This window comes from Populus alba, chromosome 3, assembly GCF_005239225.2.
Source record: "Populus alba chromosome 3, ASM523922v2, whole genome shotgun sequence".
Classification (NCBI taxonomy): Eukaryota; Viridiplantae; Streptophyta; class Magnoliopsida; order Malpighiales; family Salicaceae; genus Populus; species Populus alba.
In genome coordinates, this window is record NC_133286.1 from 400,862 (window position 1) to 421,483 (window position 20,622).

The following is a 20,622-nucleotide window of genomic DNA, read 5'->3' on the forward strand; positions in this document are numbered from 1 at the left end:
TTGAGAAAAAAAAAAAACTCTCAAAACCATGCTGATTTTTCTTTTATTATGTGAATAAAATGTATACATATGATATTAAGTTTCAATATAATATTGAGATTTTTTTTGCAAATATAAAAAATTTAATTTCAAATCTCTCTACTCATTTATACTCTAATCTATACACGTTTAATTTCAAGACTTGCTTAACTATTTCTTCTTCTTCTCAAGTAATTATTCAGACAATATATACATCTGACTTATTTATTTTCCATTAGCATATATTGTTTTCAATTCGAGTTCAAATTTTAGTCATCCAAAACAACAACAAGAAAAAAACTTATATAATTAATAAAAAAACAATTTCTTTTTTTTTTTATCAGACCAGAATATGTGTCTGAAAGAAGCAATCGCTAAGGAGATATGCCTAGAACGAAACATGCACCTTGCATCTGACAGACATGTTACCAACATGTATGTCTTTATACGCACTCTCTTGGCTCTACCATACTTGAGAAGCCATTTCTTCGCGGGGATGCCTGCAGCTGGGCCTTCGAAATCAATTAACGCTTCCATCCGAAGGTTTCTGAGTGCTCAGACACAGCCTGCACACTTTGAGGAACAGGTATGCTACAAGTTACTGGTGTTAGAGGAGGAGAAAAGGTTGCTAGCAGAGAATTTGAGGGCTTGATTTGGCAGTTTGAGTAATGGCCGCGGATCCTTCTTCTTCGTACAAATTGAATGCTGCTTTCTTAATTTGATAATGAAAATGAAATGCAGCAGATGGGGTGAGGATTGCTTTCGTTTACTTGTACTGTAAGATGGCTAAAGAATTCAGATTTTGATTCATGGTGGTATATTGTGGGTAATATAATTCTTATTTTCTGATGATAAATTTTAATTAAATATATCTTTGCAGAAATAGTTATAAAATCAGACCCCACACATAATCCAGCCTGAAGCAAGCTCAGGTTGAGTTGATGAATCCAGGTTTAAATTTTATTTTATTTTCATGTTAAAACGATACTGTTTTGGAAAATATAAACTTATAAAGAACTGGGTTTAGTTTAAGAACACTTGTGCGATGATGGTTGGTGTTTAATTTGTACCTTCGGCTTAATTTTGTGGGCTCTAACAGTAAAACTTTTGTGTGAAAAAACAAACTCGATCAAGTTTTTCTTTTTTATCGTATCAGAAAGCCCCAGGGCTAGAAAGAGCTTCCATGCTTTCTCCTCTTTCTTTCGTCCTATAATTACGAGAAAACCCCTTCTTCCTCCTCCTCAATAATTCAATGGCTGCCGCTGCTGCTGCTGCATCTTACAAGAAATATGAGACAAGAAGCCGAAACCCAGACCCGAAAACCTCTCTTCTTTTAGTCATCGACGTTCAAAACTACTTTTCCTCCATGGTCAATCCCATCCTACCTCAACTTCTTACTACCATAGCCCTCTGCAGACGGTCCTCCATCCCTGTTCTCTTCACTCGCCACAACCACAAGTCTCCCCCCGACTACGGCATGCTTGGGGAGTGGTGGGACAACGACCTCGTTCTTGATGGCACGGTGGAGGCAGAACTCGTGCCAGAGATCCGACGTCTCGCGGGACAGAACGAGGTGGTGGAGAAGAACACTTATAGCGCGTTCGAGAACACGGGGTTGCAGGAGCGGCTGGTGGAGATGGGTGTGAAGGAGGTTATCGTGACGGGTGTTATGACTAACTTGTGCTGTGAAACGACGGCGCGTGAGGCGTTTGTGAAAGGGTTCAGGGTGTTTTTCTCCACCGACGCGACTGCCACGTCGGATTTGGAGCTGCACGAGGCCACGTTGAAGAACCTGGCTTACGGGTTTGCTTATCTGGTCGACTGCGACAGGCTTCAAGATGGGCTCTTTGGTAAATAAATAAAATATAAATTAATTACTCTTTAATCGCGTGCTTTAGCGCACTTTGGTTTGTATTTATCTTCTTGGAGTTGAGCTTTTCTTTTCTTTTCTCTTTACATGAAATGCATGATTGTGTGTTTTACGCACACATAAATAAAGGTTTCGTTTGCCATGATTTGTCAAAACTGGAAATTAATAATTATGATAAAAATAAGTATTTGATATATTTATGAAATCATCAAACTGAAATCTGAAATCTATATGTGTGTGTGTGTGATCGATTAATTGTAACCAAACTTGTTGGTAGCATACTCAAACAAGGATTGGAAATGGCTTTTAGATGATTCGCCATGAGGCAGCTTGAGAAAACGAGCAACTTTGGCGAAGCCAGCATGGTGCACAGGCACGGAGTCTTCCTTGGCTTGTAACTTCATTTCCTGCCGGTGAAGCTCCGGTCTTGACAGGGCCCACTGCATTGCCCAGATGGCCAAAGGCCGCATGTAGCACAAGGATCTATACTGGTCAATGGTGTTCCAACCTTCAGGAGTTTGAAAGGAATATCTGCAGCAGACAACACAACATCAGCCTCTTGTTACTCAGCATTCCATGGGTTATATTATACATGAAGTTTAGGGTTTCATGTGTGTTTGTCTAAGCAGCCGGTTGTGTTTCAAACCGTGGTTTTGCACAGCGGTTTGAAAGACGGTTGGCCGCATAGACAAACGAGCTCGAACCTACCCGAGTCCTTGTTCAGCCCACACAGCCTCGTAGACTCCACTAGCAGTATGAAATGCCATGTCTGTCAGGTCTTCCTGGATCATGGTTGCAGCAACTGCGTATGTGACTCCGGACCATATTTCTCTTGACTGCATGCTTGACATGTCAACTGTTCCATCAGGTAGCATCCCATTTACAGCCCCTCGTTTCCCATCCTGCACCTTCAGGACATTGTAATTATAAATCTTCTCCAGTGTACGTCGAGCTTTGTCCTCGTCAACAATAGGCGAAAGTCCGCATGCTCGTGCGTACCTGCCAACAAAACCAATTGGTGGAGAAGTTAGAACTCTCAAGCATGGACTAATCTTCATCCTGCAAGTAATCTATGGAAGTAATTTCATGTCTGCCTTCTGTGCCTTTGAAAGAACACATAAGAGCTGTTTCTGCTGCTTTCAGAAGCAAGTGAAATGCTCTGGAAACTTCAAGCAAGCAATCTACATGCAAAATGATCTAAAAAGGGCATAATTGCAACGCACCATTGTCCGGCCAATTGATCTGCTTGAATGGATGAGCTATTGGTACCACCGCTGTTGTCATAATTGAAGTAAGAACCATTCCATAACGTGTCATACACAATCTTTGCCTTCTGAAACCTACACCAAAAATATTCTGCAGAATCCTTGTCTCCTACTTCCCATGCCAGGGCTGATGCAGCCTGCAAGGCCGCCACCCATAGCCCACCACAATATGCACTAACCCCTGACAACGACCACGTATCATATGTCTGATCAGGAAAGCCGTCGTTCTCAATCATCCCATCACCATCCTTGTCAAACTGGTCCATGTAAGCCATTGCAACATAAACCGATGGCCAAACAGCTCGTGCAAACTTCTCGTCTCCGGTGGCAATTACATCCCTGTAAACCTGGAGAACGAATTTTGGATTCAAGTCTTTCCAGCGATCAGTGTTGTGGAGGTTGTAGGCATTTACTTCAAACCATGGGTCATGGATCCCAATGTCATGAGGGACAGCTCCAATAACCTTTCTGGGGACACGCTGCCCATCTTGTAGCAGTGGCATCATACTGGGATCATGCATCATAACTGCTGCCGCAAAGTCCCTTTGAATGCTCAGCTGAAGCTTGGGAAACAGCATAATGAAGGCGAAGGATGCATAAAAGTGAACATCGTAGGTGTTCCACATGTGATACTCGATCCCTTCCAGATAAAGGAATTGACCAACATTCTCTTCTCCTTCTTGTAGTAAATTAGTTCCAAAAGCAGAATTGGTTGTTAAAGGAGTGTGGATTTCCTCGAGTACAGAAGTCATCCTTCCAAGAATGTCAACAGCAGTATCACCTTGATGGCTCAGGTTGGAACCTGCCCTGTCGAGAGAAAACTTACTCCCTTCAATAGTTGCTAAGCTATGGAATGGAGGGGATCCATCTGAAATAAATAAACAAGCAATTACAACGTTAGCTAGTCAATAAATTGAAAATTCAAGATATTGATAAACGCTCGAAGGACTGCAAGACAAGAGGCTCCATCATCCACATACCTGTCCAAATTGTCCCTCCTGAATTAAGATAATAGAGCTCATTAAAGAGAGTGCCAGGATACCTGCAAGGAAGCATCGAAATAACTTCAGGTTCTGGGTTTACATGAAATGAGAAAACACTGCACACTGAAGCTAACCATTCAGGAAGTCTCTTGTCTTCAAGAATTGGTCTTTGCCAGGCTTCTATCTCTGACTCCCAAAGGCCATGCTCTGTATTCCAAGGAAACATACAAAATAGGGAATTCAGACGAATTTATTTTCTCGCCAATTCAAGATTGTGGTTGCCAGATGTCAAACCAATCTCCAGACTTCCAATTCACAGTCTGGGTTTAAAATGTTTTTGGTCCACGATTGCATTTTTTTTTTTTTTAAAGCAAAGCGGTATCATCAAAGATGACAGGATAGGAATTCACCTAGAATAGCATCATGTGCAATATTTGCAGCAGCATCTCCATGAGTACCATAGAATTTTGTGTAACGCCTGTTTATGAAAACTTTTTAGTGTACAGATAACCTTCCAATCTGTAGGCCACTTCAGACAAAGCATTTGGCAACCCACCTGTGGTAAGTCCTTCCACTCCCAAATTTTACGTCAGGGCAGTCCCATGCCAATGAAAAAGTAACTGTACATACACCATCTGGTGGGACTGTTGAGGTCGCTGCAATGGCTGCCCCAATAGATGATCCTGGTTCCGAAGGCACCGGCTTTCCAGGTGAGTTGAGGTTGTCGAAGGATCCATGCTATTAAAACACAAAATGCACATCAAGTTTGGTAGAAAATGATGACAGAAACGATACTAATGAGCAGGCTCAGGGTTGTTCCTTCTGGATCATCACATACACCACTAGAGCTAAAATAAGGAATTGTGTTATCTTTCCTCTTTAAAGGAAGGATATCCTCCAGAAGCTTTGGTATATTTGGGGTGTGGAAAATGGAAAGCATGAGAAAATCGTTAGTGTTTAGAGAAAGCCTGAAAAACCATCAGTAATAAAGTATGCATTCACTTGTAGAGAATCAAATCTAGCTGTAATGAAAGCCAAAATGCCCCAACCGTTCTCGATCACACTGGTTTTCAACACGTACTCTCATCATCTTCTTGACTTTTCCATTCAATAAGATTTGAAACGGAGGCTACCTGATTACAACCAGCCCCTATACCACATGAACTAATGCCCAGGGGAAGAAATACCTGGTATATAAGTTCTCATTAAGCAGAATATCTTGTCTGATCATCACTTTCCCAGTGGAAACTAAATGCTAGTTGTAGATATAAAAGGACCCGAAACATTTGACAAACAACTAGTTCCTAGTCGGGAAAGCAGCGCTATTTTTTTGCGAAAGAAGATAGCTAAAACCTGGTGAAAGTACATGCAAATATGAACAGACAACATCCATATATTGTATGACATAAGGCTGTAATTTTCCTGAATCCCCTCATTACGATTTGAAGATAAAAAAACCAGTGGGATTTTAAGTAGGCGTTGTTAGCAGAAGACACAGAATTATGCATTTGAGAACATTTTCACAAAATGAACAAAGTACAAGTCTGCCAACCTCTTTTACTTCATTCCACATTTCTTTGGCTGTGACACCTTGTGAGTTTCCAGATATCACGAAGGAAGGACATTTTGAGACATGAACAACAGGAGTCTCTTGTGCAGCGATTGCAAAGGATACCGAGGGATGCCCGTTTGCTGTCCTGTATTAGTAAACAAGATGGGTTCATTACAATAAAATTTCAACACATGCCATAAACTGACAAACAAATCCCATCAAATCTCGAAATAATATAAATTTCCAAAGAAAGGAACTTACTTGTGATTCAGAAGTAAACAATGTACACCATCCTCCATCCTAGAAAATCAATAATCTTGTTGATTAGCGTCAGTTACAAGCATTACATGCACATCCACATGCTTTATACACAGACACAAAATAAAAGAACATTCATGACAGTCTTATATTAACAGTTATACTGGAAATTACAGCAACATAATTTTTTTTTAAAAAAAAAAAAAAACCACCATATGCCTTACATATTTGTTGAGTTGAGGTGCTGACCAGAAAATTCAGAAACCCCTCCAACAGAATTCTGGAATGGGCACAAACAATAAAGTTGCATGAGTGTTGGTGGCTTCTCAGTTGTCAGACTACTTTGTTGGATCTTGAGACATATATTTAGCACTCATTTGAAGAAATAAACAAAGAAATGTGCCACAAAATAGTACACACAATACAAAAGCATCGGTGTAAAGGTTAAAAAAATGCAAGTACTTACTGCCCATGTGAAAAGCAAGGTGACATCTGCAGAAGTCTTCCCAGAATTGTAGAGCTGGAAAAAACATTTCACTGTTAGTAACAGGGTAGACTGTACTGAATCTCGAAGAATCAAACTTTGTAGAGACGCATTCCAACCTTGAAGGTAAAAACTGATGCAGGGAAGCTGCTCTCTTTGTAATTATGAGGAATAATAGGTGAAATTTGACGACAAACAACCCTGAGTTCTGGATCAGGTTCGCCTGCAATCAAAGAGGAGGGCATCCAGATATAAGATAGTATATCCAAAATGGCAGGCATAATAATTTAATATGTATACAACTTGAAATGTACATTACCCTCATATACAGTCCAAGCCCTGGGGTATAAAGCATGATATGTGGAATTATTTCCCTTCAGATTCCAGTCCCAAGATTCAATCCCTGAGCCTGCAGCTTCTCTGATTACATAGATGACATTCAGTAAGTTTATATTTTACAGTTTTTCGTTTCTTTGTCTGTATTTCTATCGAGGTCAAGCTCAATATTAACTGATTTCCGAGTTGAATAAGAAACAACATTCATGTTGTAAACTAATCAGGAAATAATGCAATCACTTACTCAAGCACATCTGGACTCCTTGAGCAAAGTACACTGGAATATTTTTTACCATTTGAGCGCGAAACAAAAATCTGCATGCAGTAGCATTCAAATAAAGAAATCACACATCATTTTGCAAATGAAAAAAGGTTCACAAATTCCAAAAAATTATTTGCCTCGTGAATATTAATTTGTGGCATCTTCATTTCCCATTCATATCTTGTCTTAATTCAACAAAAATCATCGACTAAGGGCAGCCTCAACCAGAGGATGATTGAGTAGGAAACAGAAATAAGTGAAAATTTAAACGGGATAAGCAAAATACAGTCACAACCACCGAAAAACATTTGTGGAGGCTACAGGATTATCTTATAAGTCAAGTTATATTGATGATGGTAGCGATTCATTTTTCTTTTATAATTGCCTCTAGCAAAGAAATGCAACAGTGCAAGTGAGAAGATCGAGTATTTGCTGAATGCAAGAAACAGAAAGGAAAGGTATCCAGAGTCGATCTTAAGCAATTCGCTTTAAAGGTTCAAGGTTAGAGAAGATACATTTCCCCTATCCCAAATACCTTCAGCAAAATTGGTGTTTTAAGACATTTCAAGCAGATAGAGAGCCAGTAATGAAAACAACTCAGTCTGACATAGAGCCACAAACATGACTGTTGTGTTCTGCATGGCTAGACATTATCAAACACAGGAAAACTAACAACTCTATGTTGACTTCTAGCAAAGGATTGCTTGGACAAAATACTAACAGTTCCATAGATCGCAAAACAAACATATTTCTCCTCGTTGATTTTGTTTCATTACAGGTCCCCCATTAGACATGGATAATTTCCATTTAACTAGTCACAGCTTCCCAATGAAATGAAGTGTAAAAAACATGCATTGACAATTCTTTTTTCCAGGAATTTTGAGTTAAACTTACAGAAAATTGATTTGCTAAAACAGGTTTTTCTTCGCATATTCTAGGGAACAGTTGCCAACGCTGAAATTCACCTTTGTAACTTCTTCCAATGCTTCCTGAACTGTAAATTGTTAATTTTATTTAAAACAAGAAAAAGAAAACAGGTATTAGAAGGGAACTCATTAAGAAGATCAATGAACTTTTACAGCAACAATGTAGCAGATGATGCACTAATTTCACATCGCATCGGATAAACTCCTGTCAGCCATAGGCAAACATGATATCAATATAGTTTATCAAGAGTACAAACTTGACTATGAACATATGAATATTCTACCATATGTTGCCTATTACACAAAACTTTCAAATAAAATGCATGCAAATCATTATTTCAACACATTATTCTATTCTAGTTTATAGATGACTAGGTAGTTCTAAATATATAAGATGACAAGCTCGCATCCACCTTGCTAGAATGAGTCTGATGTCCAAAATAAATAGTGAATGGATTGAGTTAAAGTTTGGCTTTCCTAGCCATACAATGAACAAATATAAATGTAATTTTTTTTTTTATGAGTAAGCACTTGCCCAATACCGCCTACTGGAATGCCAAGACAAGATGTCACATTGCGCTTAGCAAATGGATCCATATAAAAACCCCCCTGCAAAGAGTGAATGCAATGATTAGTTTGTTCTTTGTGGTTCCTCACCAAAACTAAACATATCAAGGTACAATGGGCAATTATGATAAAAGTTATTACCCTTTTTCTGGCATTTTCTTCTCGGATATGACGCCATATCCGAATACCTATAGGGGCCTGCCAAAGCAAAGAAACCATCTCATGGATATAGATAACAAGGACACATTTTCCACCTAAAAGATGTTGATGATAGAAAACAAGGGATGTTATGAAGTCTCAGAAGTGTGGAAAGGTCTCATTACATAAAACAGAGTCGATTTGGTACTTTGGTATGCTTCATTTGACTCATCTCGCATCATCTTTTTCAATAAACAACCCACTTAAAGAACAAAGGAGAATCATTCAGGTGTGCACGATTCAAAACTACAAACATAGCATGTTCACTATAATTTTTCATGAGTTAGCACATCTTTCTCTTTCGAGATATACATCCCAAATTTACCATTGTGTCATCTGCTAATGTTTCACGCACGGCATTTCAAATATCCGTAGAGAATTTCACTCCACAACAAGGCCTTTCCATGACAATGGTTTGAGTTTGTTTTTGAAATAGACATGATAATAAGGAAGACTAGCATCTGTAAGGCAGAAGGAAGAACCCATTTATTATCTAAATTGGAACACGTACCATTAAAAGTTTCTCTTGCAAACTTAAAGTGAACTCCGAAAGGACAGTTTCGTCGCCGTCTAATTTCCGCTGCCAGGTCAGTGGTGCAGGTTTCCCAGCATCAACCTTAATCCAGACATTCAAAGGGGAAAGAAAGAACTTAGATACAAGACTAGCATTGAAAGGTTTAATTATCAAACAACTGTACTCTTCCAGATGACAACATTAAAAGTTCCAAAAAAAAAAACCGCCAGACATTGGGCAAAAGGATGACAATAAACTCAAAGAACTGCTGTTACAGAACGCAGAAGAAAAAATGTCCAAATACTGAAGAACTCAACTCAAAACCTGCTGAAGTCAAACAAACACAATTCAACCCTTCCAACCAAGCAGAGAGAAAAACCCGTTTACATTATATATAAGCATACCTTATCCACCGGATAATTTGAAGGTTCTCCTTGTTCTTCATGAAAACCATTCCCTGGTATCTTTCTCTCAAACATCTTTCCTGAAATAACCAGAAAGTTAGCCCGAATGGGTTTAGACAATGCAATCAATACTTCCCTTTCCTTTAAAAATAAGAGCACCAGCAGATCCTATCTTTTGTTTTGGTAAATTAGGAGACCAATGTCCTAAAATCCTCACCTTCACAATGACCACCATCCATCACACCCAATAACAATACCAACTACCATTATATTATAATAGGTGCCTTGCAGCTAAAGATCAAATTAATCAAATTGCAACAACTCAAGCTCTATTATTTTAATTCATAATCATTATCATAAAGACATAAACCCAAAACATCCCTTGCTCGCTTAAAATGCCGGCCCCTTTAAGGGTTTTCGTCTGGTGGGACCCATCAATGGCTGATTTTATTGGGAAAACTGCAAGGGTTGGATACTCAGGGATGAACACATACATGTCCACAGTCCATTATATTATAATCGGTGCCTTGCAGCTAAAGATCAAATTGCAACAACTCAAGCTCTATTATTTTAATTCATGATCATTATCATAAACCCAAAACATCCCTTGGTCGAATAAAATGCCAGCCCCTTTAAGGGTTTTCGTCTTGTGGGACCCACTAACTCAGTCCACTCCATCAATGGCTGATTTTATTGGGAAAACTGCAAGGGTTGGATACTCGGGGATGAATGGCGCGCGCACATACATACATACATACATGTACATACATGTCCACAGTCCACCCCGTCAATGGTTGACATCATTCAGAAAAATACAGCGCTACCCTTCCCAGACAGATAGATTCTTGTATATAAACATATACAGATTGTATGCTGTCTACAAGAAATTCTTGTAGTGAACTGCATGACAGACGTGCATAAATATATTTCAATTGATTTCACAACATGTACACCACATGGTTTAACAAGCCATTGACAGTACAGTACAGATAACAGAGAAACAAGGAGAGAAATCATCAGTTTAGCAAGAACTGCATCGAAACAGGAATGCATAATTAAGAAAACTAACCTGGAGAGAAGTGGGATCGCTTGTGTAGACGGTTTGGTTTCAAGACTGAAACTGCAGGCTATAGAGGGCTTGCAAGGAAGTGGAGATCCTAATATCCCTTCTTACCATTCATCTTTTCTTCATTTGAATAGCCAAAAACATTGACCATTACTTTGAATGATGTCTAGAACATGTGGTGTTTAAGGATCTCTCTATTTACTTTTCTTGTAATAACAACAACAGTTGTTCTTGTTCTCTGGCCCCACATCTTTGATTAAGAGACAGCAGTTGTCGAGAAAACAAAAACTTGACGAAGAGCTTTTATTACAATTATAAACCATCCATATTCCTTGATATTTGTTCTTACTTATCTCTCTTTTTCTATTATAAGTATCTGCTTTCAGCATCTAGAAAAATCTTTATAAATAGATTATTATAAATCATTAATATAGTGGATTGCTACAAAATTAAAGACAAACATCTTCTTTCTTGTTGCTTTCTCAGTCAAGCATCTGGCCATTGATTTGTCGTCTATGTAGTATACAGTATTATAGATTAGGGATTGTCACCAATTAAAGGATGACAAGTTTTCTGAGGATTCCATTATTGACTCGAGAAATTAGTGAATTTATCTTTTCATCATTTTGAAATCATTTATAGATTTTTCTTCATGAGTTTAGTCGCGCGAAGGCTGTCTGGAGAATATGGTTGTAACGTGTTCTTAAAAGATTTTAAAAATTTTTCGTTTAAAATTAATTTTTATATATTTTTTTATTATTTTAATATTAAAAATAATTTTTTAAAAAAATATATATTTAACCAAAAAAATTTAAAAATAATTATTATTACACTAATAAACACCCATTAAAATCACTAAATTAAAAAAAAAAAAAACACAATAAAAACAAAACAATATTCATGACAGGGAGGTCCATGGCAACAAAGAGTCATACGTAAGTTAGCCCAGGTCCACATACACACCACACATGTGCATCACTACACAAAAAAGTCATAACTAGGCAAGTCAATGATATTTTTCACGTGATTTGATTTTAGATGTAGTTATTAAATCTATTCCAAAAATAATGGATTTACTTGAAAAATTCAGAATTTAATTTGGGCTGAGCTGTGATTTGTACAAAAAAAAAAAAACTTAGTTAAACATCATATAAACCTTTAAAAGTCTACACTAAAATACTTTCAAGAAAAATAAAAATAATATCATTTTAATTAAAAAAATTGTCACAAATCATACCTAGGTAAGCCTAATGTCCTCAAGTTTCATATTGACAATCTTGTTTTTTATTTAAGCATTCTTATTAAATATATAGGTTTTTCTCAAAAAACCTGCAACTCAAAACATGACACGAGTCAAGTTAAAGTTTGAACATAAAAAAATATTAACTTGGTCAAATCCAATCTAAACCTAACAGATCAATCTTTACTTTTTTTCTTTCTTTTTTTTTACAAGAGATACACAATACATGGATAAAAACATAAAATTTAATAAAATATTTTTCAACTTCTTTTCTATAAAATTTTCAATATTCCAACTTATATCCTTACTAGTCAATCTTTAATTTAAACCGTTAGATTTGATTACACAAAAAAAATTAAAAATATAAAATATAAATTATAAAGTGCTTGGCATGCTATACAATAATGATCAGGATATAACAATTTTTTTGTGAAGTTTGTTTGCTTTATTTTTAGACAAAACAAAAACCAATTTTTATCTCATCCAGGGTTATTCTTATAGAGAAATTTTTGTTACACTAAAAGAGATATGACAAGCTTATTTGATACTCCGCACAATGGTTTATCTAGTTGATTAGGGTTAAAATAAAAATAAAAATAATTATTATCATAGTTTTAAAATCTGACTTGGGAGTCCACTCAGGTCCAAGCATAGGTCACAAGTCGGGTTAACTATTGATTTAAGTCAAAATAAAGATAAAAATAATTATTATCATAGTTTTAAAATCTGACTCGGGAGTCTACTCGAGACCAAGCATGGGTAGCGGGTCGGGTTGACCATTAAATTGGGTAAACAAAAAGATAAAAATTATTATTATCATAGTTTTAAAACTTGACTCGGGGGTTAACTTGATGTCAGGCTCGGGTCACAGTTTGGGTTAATCATTGACCCAGGCTAGCCACATTATAAAAATAGTTATTATCAAAGTTTTAAAACTCGACTCGAGAATTGACTTGGGGTTAGGCCTGATCATCTAGGCTCGGGCTAGGGGCTGGGTCAACCATTGATATAAGTCAACATATGGATAAAAATGATTATTATTATAGTTTTTAAAACTTGACTCAAGGGTTGACTTAGGCTCGGCTAGGGGGTTGAGTTAACCATTGATCTCAGTCAATATATGGATAAAAATAATTATTATCATAGTTTAAAAATCCAACTCGGGAGTCTACTCGAGACCAAGCATGGGTCGTGGGTCAAGTTGACCATTAACTTGGGTAAACAAAAAGATAAAAATAATTATTATCATAGTTTTAAAACTTGACTCGGGGGTTAACTCGATGTCAGGCTCGAGTCATAGTTCGAGTTGACCATTGACCCAGGCTAGCCAAATTATAAAAATAGTTATTATCAAAGTTTTAAAACTCGACTCGGGAAATGACTTGGGGCTAAGCCTGATCATTTAGGCTCGAGCTAAAGGTCAGGTCAACCATTGACCTAAGTCAACATATGGATAAAAATGATTATTATCATAGTTTTAAAACTCGACTCGAGGGTTGACTCAAGCTTGGCCAGGGTTCGGGTTAACCATTGATCTTAGTTAATACATGGATAAAAATGATTATTATCATAGTTTTAAAATCCGACTCGGGAGTCTACTTGAGACAAAGCATGGGTCGTAAGTGAGGTAAACCATTAACTTGGGTAAACAAAAAGATAAAAATTATTATTATCATAGTTTTTAAACTTGACTCGGGGGTTAACTCGATGTCTGGCTCAGGTCACAGTTCGGATTCACCATTGACCCAGGTTAGCCACATTATAAAAATAGTTATTATCAAAGTTTTAAAACTCGACTTAGAAATTGACTTAGGGTTAGGCCTGATCATCTAGGCTCAGACCAGGGATCGAGTTAACCATTGATCTAAGTCAATATATGGATAAAAATGATTATTATCATAGTTTTAAAACTCGACTCGAGGGTTGACTCAGGATCGAGTCTAGGTCACGGGTCACCCGACCTTTGACTCAGGTCTACATGATGATAAAAATGATCATTATCATAGTTTTAAAACCTGACTTGGAAGTCAACTTGGGAAAAAACCTGGGTCATGGTCTAGGTTAACTAATGACCTTTGTCAATGTAAAGATAAAACTTAAAAATGATTATTATCATATTTTTAAAACTGGACTCGTAAATTGACTCGGAACCAGACTCGAGTCACAAATCGGTTTGACCATTGACTCGTATTAACTTTAGAATAAAGATGATTATTATCATAGTTTTAAAACTTAACTCGAGGGTTGGTTTAAAGTTAGGGATGATCAACCAGGCCTAATCCATGATTTAGATTAACCATTGACCCAGGGTCAATGTAAGAATAAAAGTGGTTATTATCATAGTTTTAAAATTCGACTTAAGGATCGACCGGATTATAAGTCGGGTTGACCAATGGCTCATGTCTAAGTAATGATAAAAATAATTATTATCATGATTTTAAAACTTGATTCGAGGGTTAAATCGAAGCCAAAACATGGGTCACGTGTCAGTTTGACAATTGATTTGGGTTAATATACGAAATAAATTGATTATTATCATAAACTTAAAACTTACTTGAAGGTCAACCCAGTGCCATGCTGGGATCATAAGTCGGGTTTGAGATCATAAACCAGGGCTTTATGAGTCATGTTGATCGCTGACTTGTTGTAAGCGTTTTGGGGCATTAGGCTTAGAGATGGGCTTGTGTCACCAAGAACAAAACCATGAGGACGGTAATGGCCAAAGCGGATAATATATGATAGTTTGGGCTGGGCTATTACGGGGTTAACCATTAACTCGAGTTAACCTTGAAATATACATAGTTATTATTATAGTTTTAAAACCTGACTCAAGAATCAACTTAAGGTTAGGCTTGATCAATCAATCTCGGGTCACAATTTAGGTTGAGAATTGACCCGGGTCAATGTAAAGATAAAAGTAGTTATTATTATAGTTTTAAAACTTGACTCAAAGATCAACCCATGCTAGGTTCGAATCACAAGTCGGGTTGACTACTGACTAGGGTCTAAGTAATGATAAAAATGATTGTTATTATAGTTTCAAAACTTGACGCATGGGTCAAACTTAGGGCCAAAGCATGGGGCGCAGGTCAATTTGACCATTGATTTGGGCCAGACTTGGGTCTCAATAATGATAAAAATAATTATTATCATAATTTAAAAACATGATTCAGGGGCTGACTTGAGGCTAAAGCATGGGCCAGGTTGACCATTGACTTATGTCAAAGTAAAGATAAAATTGATTATTATCATAATTTTAAAACTCAACTCGAGGATTGACCTAGGGCTAGGTTTGAGTCATAGGTTGGGTTGAACATTGACTCGGGTTAACGTTAAGATAAAAATTATTATCATCATAGTCTTAATCCCAAGATAGTGGTTAACTTGGGGCTAGGGCTGTTCAACTAATCCGGCGTCACGAGTTGATTGACCATTGACTTGTGCCAATGTAAAAATAAAAGTGATTATTATCATGATTTTAAAACCTAACTAAAGGGTCGACCCTAAGCAAAATCCAAGTCAGGAATCAAGATGGTTAGCTTGGGTTAACCCAAAGTAATGTAAGAATAAAAATTATTATCATTATAGTTTTAAAAACCAACTTGAGAGTTGACCCAAGGTAAAATTCGAGTCACTTATCGGCAGGAAATTGACCCAAATCTAAAAAAAAATTAAAACAACCTTTTTTGACCAAAAGATATATATTAAAAAGTCAATAGATTTTTTTACCTATATTTTATCTCGAGTTGATCGAGTCACAAGTTGATTTGAGTTTTTGATTGGGCCATAGATTACTTTTTTTTTCTTAAACCCGAACTAGTCCAGACCATGTGTTAATTGATTCTTGTCTAATGTCTACCAAACACAAAATAAAATAAATTGTTTAGTCCTATCCAAAACACACCAACACAAGACATGACTGCTATTTGTTCAATTCAATTCATTCTAATTAGTATTGTCCAAGACACTAAACACAACCTTAGCGAACAATATTTGAAAAAACTTGACCATGGTCTTTGGAGTTTTTATCTCAATTTGGTCCCTAAAAATTTATATTTTTACATTTTAATCCCTCAACTTAATCTCCATCATGTTTTAGTCCCTAAATTATGAGGCATGAAAGAAAAAAATGTCCAAAAAACAAGAGAAAGCTTTTAGACAGCCACATTCCAGAGAACAAATAAATTCGACATATAATTCTTTATCCATAAAACATTTAACGCAAAATAAATAAATTCTGTTTGTTTGTACAATCAAAGTTTGCTGGAACCAAACAGAGCGAGTCACACTAATCCCTGTCCCTGGATTCGCTTAGCCTGATGGCCAATCGCCTCCTCTTTCATTTCTTAGCTGTATCTTTTTGAAAAAAAAATAAAAGACAGCTCGCCGTAAACGCCGCCAAAGCAGAGCCACGTAGGAAAGGGGTAACCACGGAAGCGAAAGTCTGGAATCCAAACCTTTAGGTTCGGATTTCACAGCTGGAGACAGGCTGTCTCCAACAAAGCCCCACTTAACTACATGGTCTGTCTTCCCTCTGGTCTCTCCCTACCTTTCTCTGTCTCTGTCTCTCGCTCGTTTCGTGTTTTAAGTTAGGGTTTTCTTGATCTCGTTTAGTGGCTGTTGGAATCTTCATTTCTCTTCACCAGATCAAGTTTCTCTGATTTGTAAGCTCTCGATTGATATCTTTTTTTTATCATTTTCGTTATCATTTTATCTGTTTGGATTTTTTCTTGTTTTTCGATGAGATGTGTTTATATTTATCTTTTCTTTTTACTTAGTGCATGATGATTTGGAAATGCCGATTATCGTATGAGGATGTTTTTTGTGTTTTTTTTTTCTTAAGCTTTTGTGCATGTTTTATGTTTGGTTGCTGAGAAAGAGAAAGAAAATAGAAGGAAATGAAAACGAAAAATCTGATCATGCTTTTCTTTTTTGAAATTGGAGAACTGAAAATTTTACTGAGGTTAATGTTTTTGAGATCTATATAATGTGGAATATTGAGATTTAAATTTGTTTTTGTATTTTCCGAAGAGGAATTAATGAGGCTGGAACTGTTTTTTTTTTTTTTTTTTTACAAGAACATGCGCGGTCGTGTGTATTATTCACAATGCAGCCTGATGATAGTTGGGTTAATTATCAATTATTTACTGCATGCCAGTGTTGTTCTTACCTGGAAATGGTTTTTGTTTTTGCTTTTGGTGGTGTATAGTTGTTTAATGTTTTTTTCTTGGAATTCTTATGTTAATTTACGAATGTAACTGCTAAAATGCATGATGCCAAATTCGGATGAATCTAATCATTTTGGCTGCTCTTGAATGTCATGGAAAGTATGATACATGTGATTTTGTCCGAGTCCTTGTAAAATGTGGCCCTTGTATAGGCTTAAATTTGGGCAAGATATGCTCATTGCAACTCGTCAAATATGCGATTGGTTGATAAGCAGCCTTGTTTTTTGCAACATGACTCGCTTTCTTGCTGGCTTACGTTCAATTATGAGCTTCTCCATATGTTATTTTCTTGTTAAAAAAGCCTCCATGGCTTTTAATTTTGTTTGATGCTTCATTGTCTTAATAAAGCCTTTCTGAGCTTGGTACTTGAAGGATTTGGGCATTGATATATAATTGACAAGTACGATTGAAATTTGAGTCCTTTTCTGAGTATTTTCAACTTTCATGCTATAGGGGACTGGGCTGGATAGCTTGAGCCAGACAGAAAAGATTATTTGAAGTAGTGATTTGGTGTGTTAGCTTGGGATTGGCTAATGCCTGTCTTCATGCATGGCTTTGTCATCATTACTGGAGTGCATGGTGATGGTTAATTGCTCTGAGTGACCTGTTGGTTTGGTTTTTAACAAGCTAATTCCAGTATTATTTTTGGAACTGCCAATAAAAATTAATCCTCGGAAGGAAGTGAATACACGACCAGAGGAGGATTCCTTGTATCCATGCTGGTAGAGAGCATGCGTGGAATTCGTGCTTCGGGTAATGCCCCTGACGAGTGCTGCTGCCGATGCATTCGGTGTGGTGACAATTTGTCTAGTCACTATTTTGATTCTATTTGGTTTGTTGTGCATTGCCTACTCATTTTACTTGCGCTCTCGTGTTCGTAGTCAAGGCTATTTTCAACTCAGTTATTTTAGTGGTCCCTGGATCATCCGAATCATATTTATTTTGTTTGTAATCTGGTGGGGTGTTGGTGAAATTATCCGGTTAAGTTTGTTGAGACGGAAGGGAAGGGTGTTGAATGCCCTTGACTACAAATGGCAGGAAACTGTCTGCAAAGGCTACATTGTCTCGAATTTGGGTTTTGCAGAGCCTTGCTTATTACTCACCCTCATGTTTCTCCTCCGGGCTCCCTTACAGAAGATGGAATCGGGAATTCTTTGTCGCAAGTGGAATGGAAGAACTGCTGTATATGTTGTTCTCTATTGCCTTCCAATGTTTGTCCTTCAGCTGCTTGCTATACTAATTGGACCGCTATTACGCAAGGATAAGGGTATATCGAAAAGGTTTCCTCATTATTTTACCTCTGCTGCTCATGGGATGAAAAATGCTGCCGCCTCTGATATTGCGCTTTGCACTTACCCTTTATTGAATACAATGCTTCTTGGTTTTTTTGCTTCTGCATTGACTGTCTACCTGTTTTGGCTTGGAAGGCGGATTTTGAAATTGGTCATCAATAAGGGTTTGCAGAAGAGAGTGTACACATTAATATTCTCAGTTTCAAGTTTCCTTCCATTGAGGATTCTCTTACTTGGACTATCTGTTTTATCTAAACCAGAGCATTTTCTATTTGAAGCTCTTGCGTTCTCAGCCTTTCTTGCCCTCTCATGCTGTGCTGGGGTGTGTATTTGCATGCTTGTATACTATCCCGTCGCTGATTCTTTAGCACTGGGGAATCTTCGGGACCTGGAGGTGAGTAGAAGATATGCTGATGAGCACAATGAAACCATTTCCCTTGATGCAAACCAAAACCATCTGGAAGAAAGTACTCATATAAGCCCCGGCAGAAACTCTGACGCCTCAGCTAAGCGCGGATCAATCTCTTTCAGGGCTTGCCAGGGAGATGAGACTCCTTCAGGGCCATTCGTGGAGCTGAGCCTTTTTTCACCTGGTCGAGATGCGACTCCACCAGGTTCGCCTCCGCTGCTAGGCTGGCCTATGCGACCACTCGTGGACCCAAAGACTGGGCAAGGAACTGAGTTCTCGTGGTGAACATCAATTTTGTGATAAAGAAAAAACTGATTGTAAAGGGTTAGTTCCAATAAGGATTTTTATTCTTGGTTTGTTGTCTATTTTTTAGATTTTGCTGGTTTTTGATTCCATGATCTGCTGCTTCCTTTTTTTTATTCCTCCCTTTTTGTAACATTCTTAATCCTGATTTCTATTTACCTCCTCCTTCCGAGCCCCTCTTGAATGAAAGCAAGGTGCTTCTCTTCCTATCGCTCAATGATGTGATTATAATTTTTGATCCACAGGTTTGACGGTAGATTTGGATGAGTCTGAGGGAAAACTCAATTTTTTTATTTAATTTATGATCATTTTTATTTATTTTTGTAGAAGCTAGCAGTGGTATTGGTTGGAGATGAAGGGGGTGTTTGGCACTTGGCAGTGTATAATATATGTTTTTTAAAGCTTACGAAAATAATATTTTTTTAGATATATATATATATATATATTAAAATGATGCAAAAATATTTTAGGTTGTACTAAAATGTCAACGAACTAAGAAAAAAAAAAAAAGTAACACCTAATGTAATAATTACTTCACTAAAAGAATTTTATAATAATTCAACCTTAAAAAAATCAAATATTTTAGGTTGTACTACTGAAAAATTTTGAAATATTATTTTCATTGCGATATGTGTTTCGAAGAGCCTAAAGGGCCATCTACTCATCTCTCTCACTCACTCACACACGCCACTAGTGAATAATGATTAAGTTTTCGGCAAGAATTCGCAGTTAATAAGACGCAAGCATACTGTAGATGTCTCTTGACCAGTTCGTTCTTGCAAAATACCGTCTTTTTCCATCGACCGAGGTACGTCACCGGAGAATCTTGGAGAAGGGAATGCAGCTTCAGAGCTCAAATATAGTATTTTTCAAGTTTGATGTAAACGTCATTGCTGGGTTCTTGTAGCGGGAATTAATTCGACTTCGATTTTCAGGGGAAATCATCGATGTTTTACACCTGTTGGGGCTATGGTATCGGGTGCAGATCAAGCCCCCCCCCCCCCCCCCCCCCCCCCGACGAGTTGCTTTTAAGCTTCTCGCTAGTGTTGTGATGAACTTTGTCTACTGCACAAATTAACCGCAGAAAATGTCGAAGTATTCTACTTTCGATTCGAAGACTTCGCCTTGATGACTACGAGTGCCAACGAAGATTGAGAATTGAAGGCATGGTCAGATACTGGATTGGTGTTGTAGGCAAGTTCAAGATTTCCTGGTGGTTGATAATTTTAGTAATCTTTTGCTTTCATAGCTTCTGTCTTCTGTGGACAGACTAGAGTGGTGGTGCCAAAACCAGAGCAATTTTTGACGATGTTTTTGAAAGAGATGAGCAGCTAACAGTGGAATCTTGTACACGCTGCTGGTGTGCAATGACTTTTAATTAAAAATATATTAAAATATTTTTTTAAAAAATTTAAATTTAAAAAGCACAGAAGTGATCTGTTTTCTA

General features: G+C 37.2%; 3 protein-coding genes across 4 annotated transcripts; 2 read left to right on the top strand and 1 right to left on the bottom strand.

The window, feature by feature from the left end:
* The first annotated feature begins 1,088 nt into the window (after nt 1-1,088).
* On the top strand, nt 1,089-2,033 carry LOC118062326 (nicotinamidase 2). Its single transcript, XM_035076030.2, has one exon. The coding sequence runs from the start codon at nt 1,271-1,273 to the stop codon at nt 1,874-1,876; it is 606 nt and encodes a 201-aa protein (XP_034931921.1). The 5' UTR covers nt 1,089-1,270; the 3' UTR covers nt 1,877-2,033.
* LOC118062313 (uncharacterized) lies at nt 2,034-11,041 on the bottom strand. 2 transcript variants are annotated; one of them, XM_073407926.1, is made up of 21 exons: nt 10,707-11,041; nt 9,855-10,514; nt 9,638-9,717; nt 9,231-9,335; nt 8,663-8,719; nt 8,490-8,563; nt 7,923-8,022; nt 7,011-7,081; nt 6,750-6,850; nt 6,550-6,653; nt 6,413-6,466; nt 6,171-6,226; nt 5,950-5,988; nt 5,689-5,833; nt 4,693-4,874; nt 4,547-4,614; nt 4,271-4,343; nt 4,134-4,195; nt 3,112-4,021; nt 2,597-2,887; nt 2,034-2,419 (listed from the first exon to the last, which is right to left on the bottom strand). In XM_073407926.1, the coding sequence occupies exons 2-21, from the start codon at nt 9,874-9,876 to the stop codon at nt 2,140-2,142; spliced, it is 2,874 nt and encodes a 957-aa protein (XP_073264027.1). In that variant the 5' UTR covers nt 9,877-10,514; nt 10,707-11,041; the 3' UTR covers nt 2,034-2,139. The 2 variants fall into 2 exon arrangements, with proteins under 2 accessions (XP_073264027.1, XP_034931913.1); XM_035076022.2 differs by lacking the exon at nt 9,855-10,514 and having other exon boundaries at nt 10,707-11,040.
* A 5,405-nt stretch (nt 11,042-16,446) lies between these two features.
* On the top strand, nt 16,447-19,382 carry LOC118062298 (uncharacterized). Its single transcript, XM_035076021.2, has 2 exons — nt 16,447-16,607; nt 17,625-19,382. The coding sequence occupies exon 2, from the start codon at nt 17,928-17,930 to the stop codon at nt 19,155-19,157; it is 1,230 nt and encodes a 409-aa protein (XP_034931912.1). The 5' UTR covers nt 16,447-16,607; nt 17,625-17,927; the 3' UTR covers nt 19,158-19,382.
* The last annotated feature ends 1,240 nt before the right edge of the window (nt 19,383-20,622 follow it).

Coding starts and splice junctions, on each gene's coding strand:
- LOC118062298 (XM_035076021.2), top strand. CDS start 17,928: ATGCCCCTGACGAGTGCTGCTGCCGATGCATTCGGTGTGGTGACAATT.
- LOC118062326 (XM_035076030.2), top strand. CDS start 1,271: ATGGCTGCCGCTGCTGCTGCTGCATCTTACAAGAAATATGAGACAAGA.
- LOC118062313 (XM_073407926.1), bottom strand. CDS start 9,876: ATGGATGGTGGTCATTGTGAAG. Junction 9,336..9,637: donor CAAATTATCCGGTGGATAAG/GTATGCTTATAT, acceptor GTCTGGATTAAG/GTTGATGCTGGGAAACCTGC. Junction 7,082..7,922: donor TTTTAGCAAATCAATTTTCT/GTAAGTTTAACT, acceptor TACTGCATGCAG/ATTTTTGTTTCGCGCTCAAA.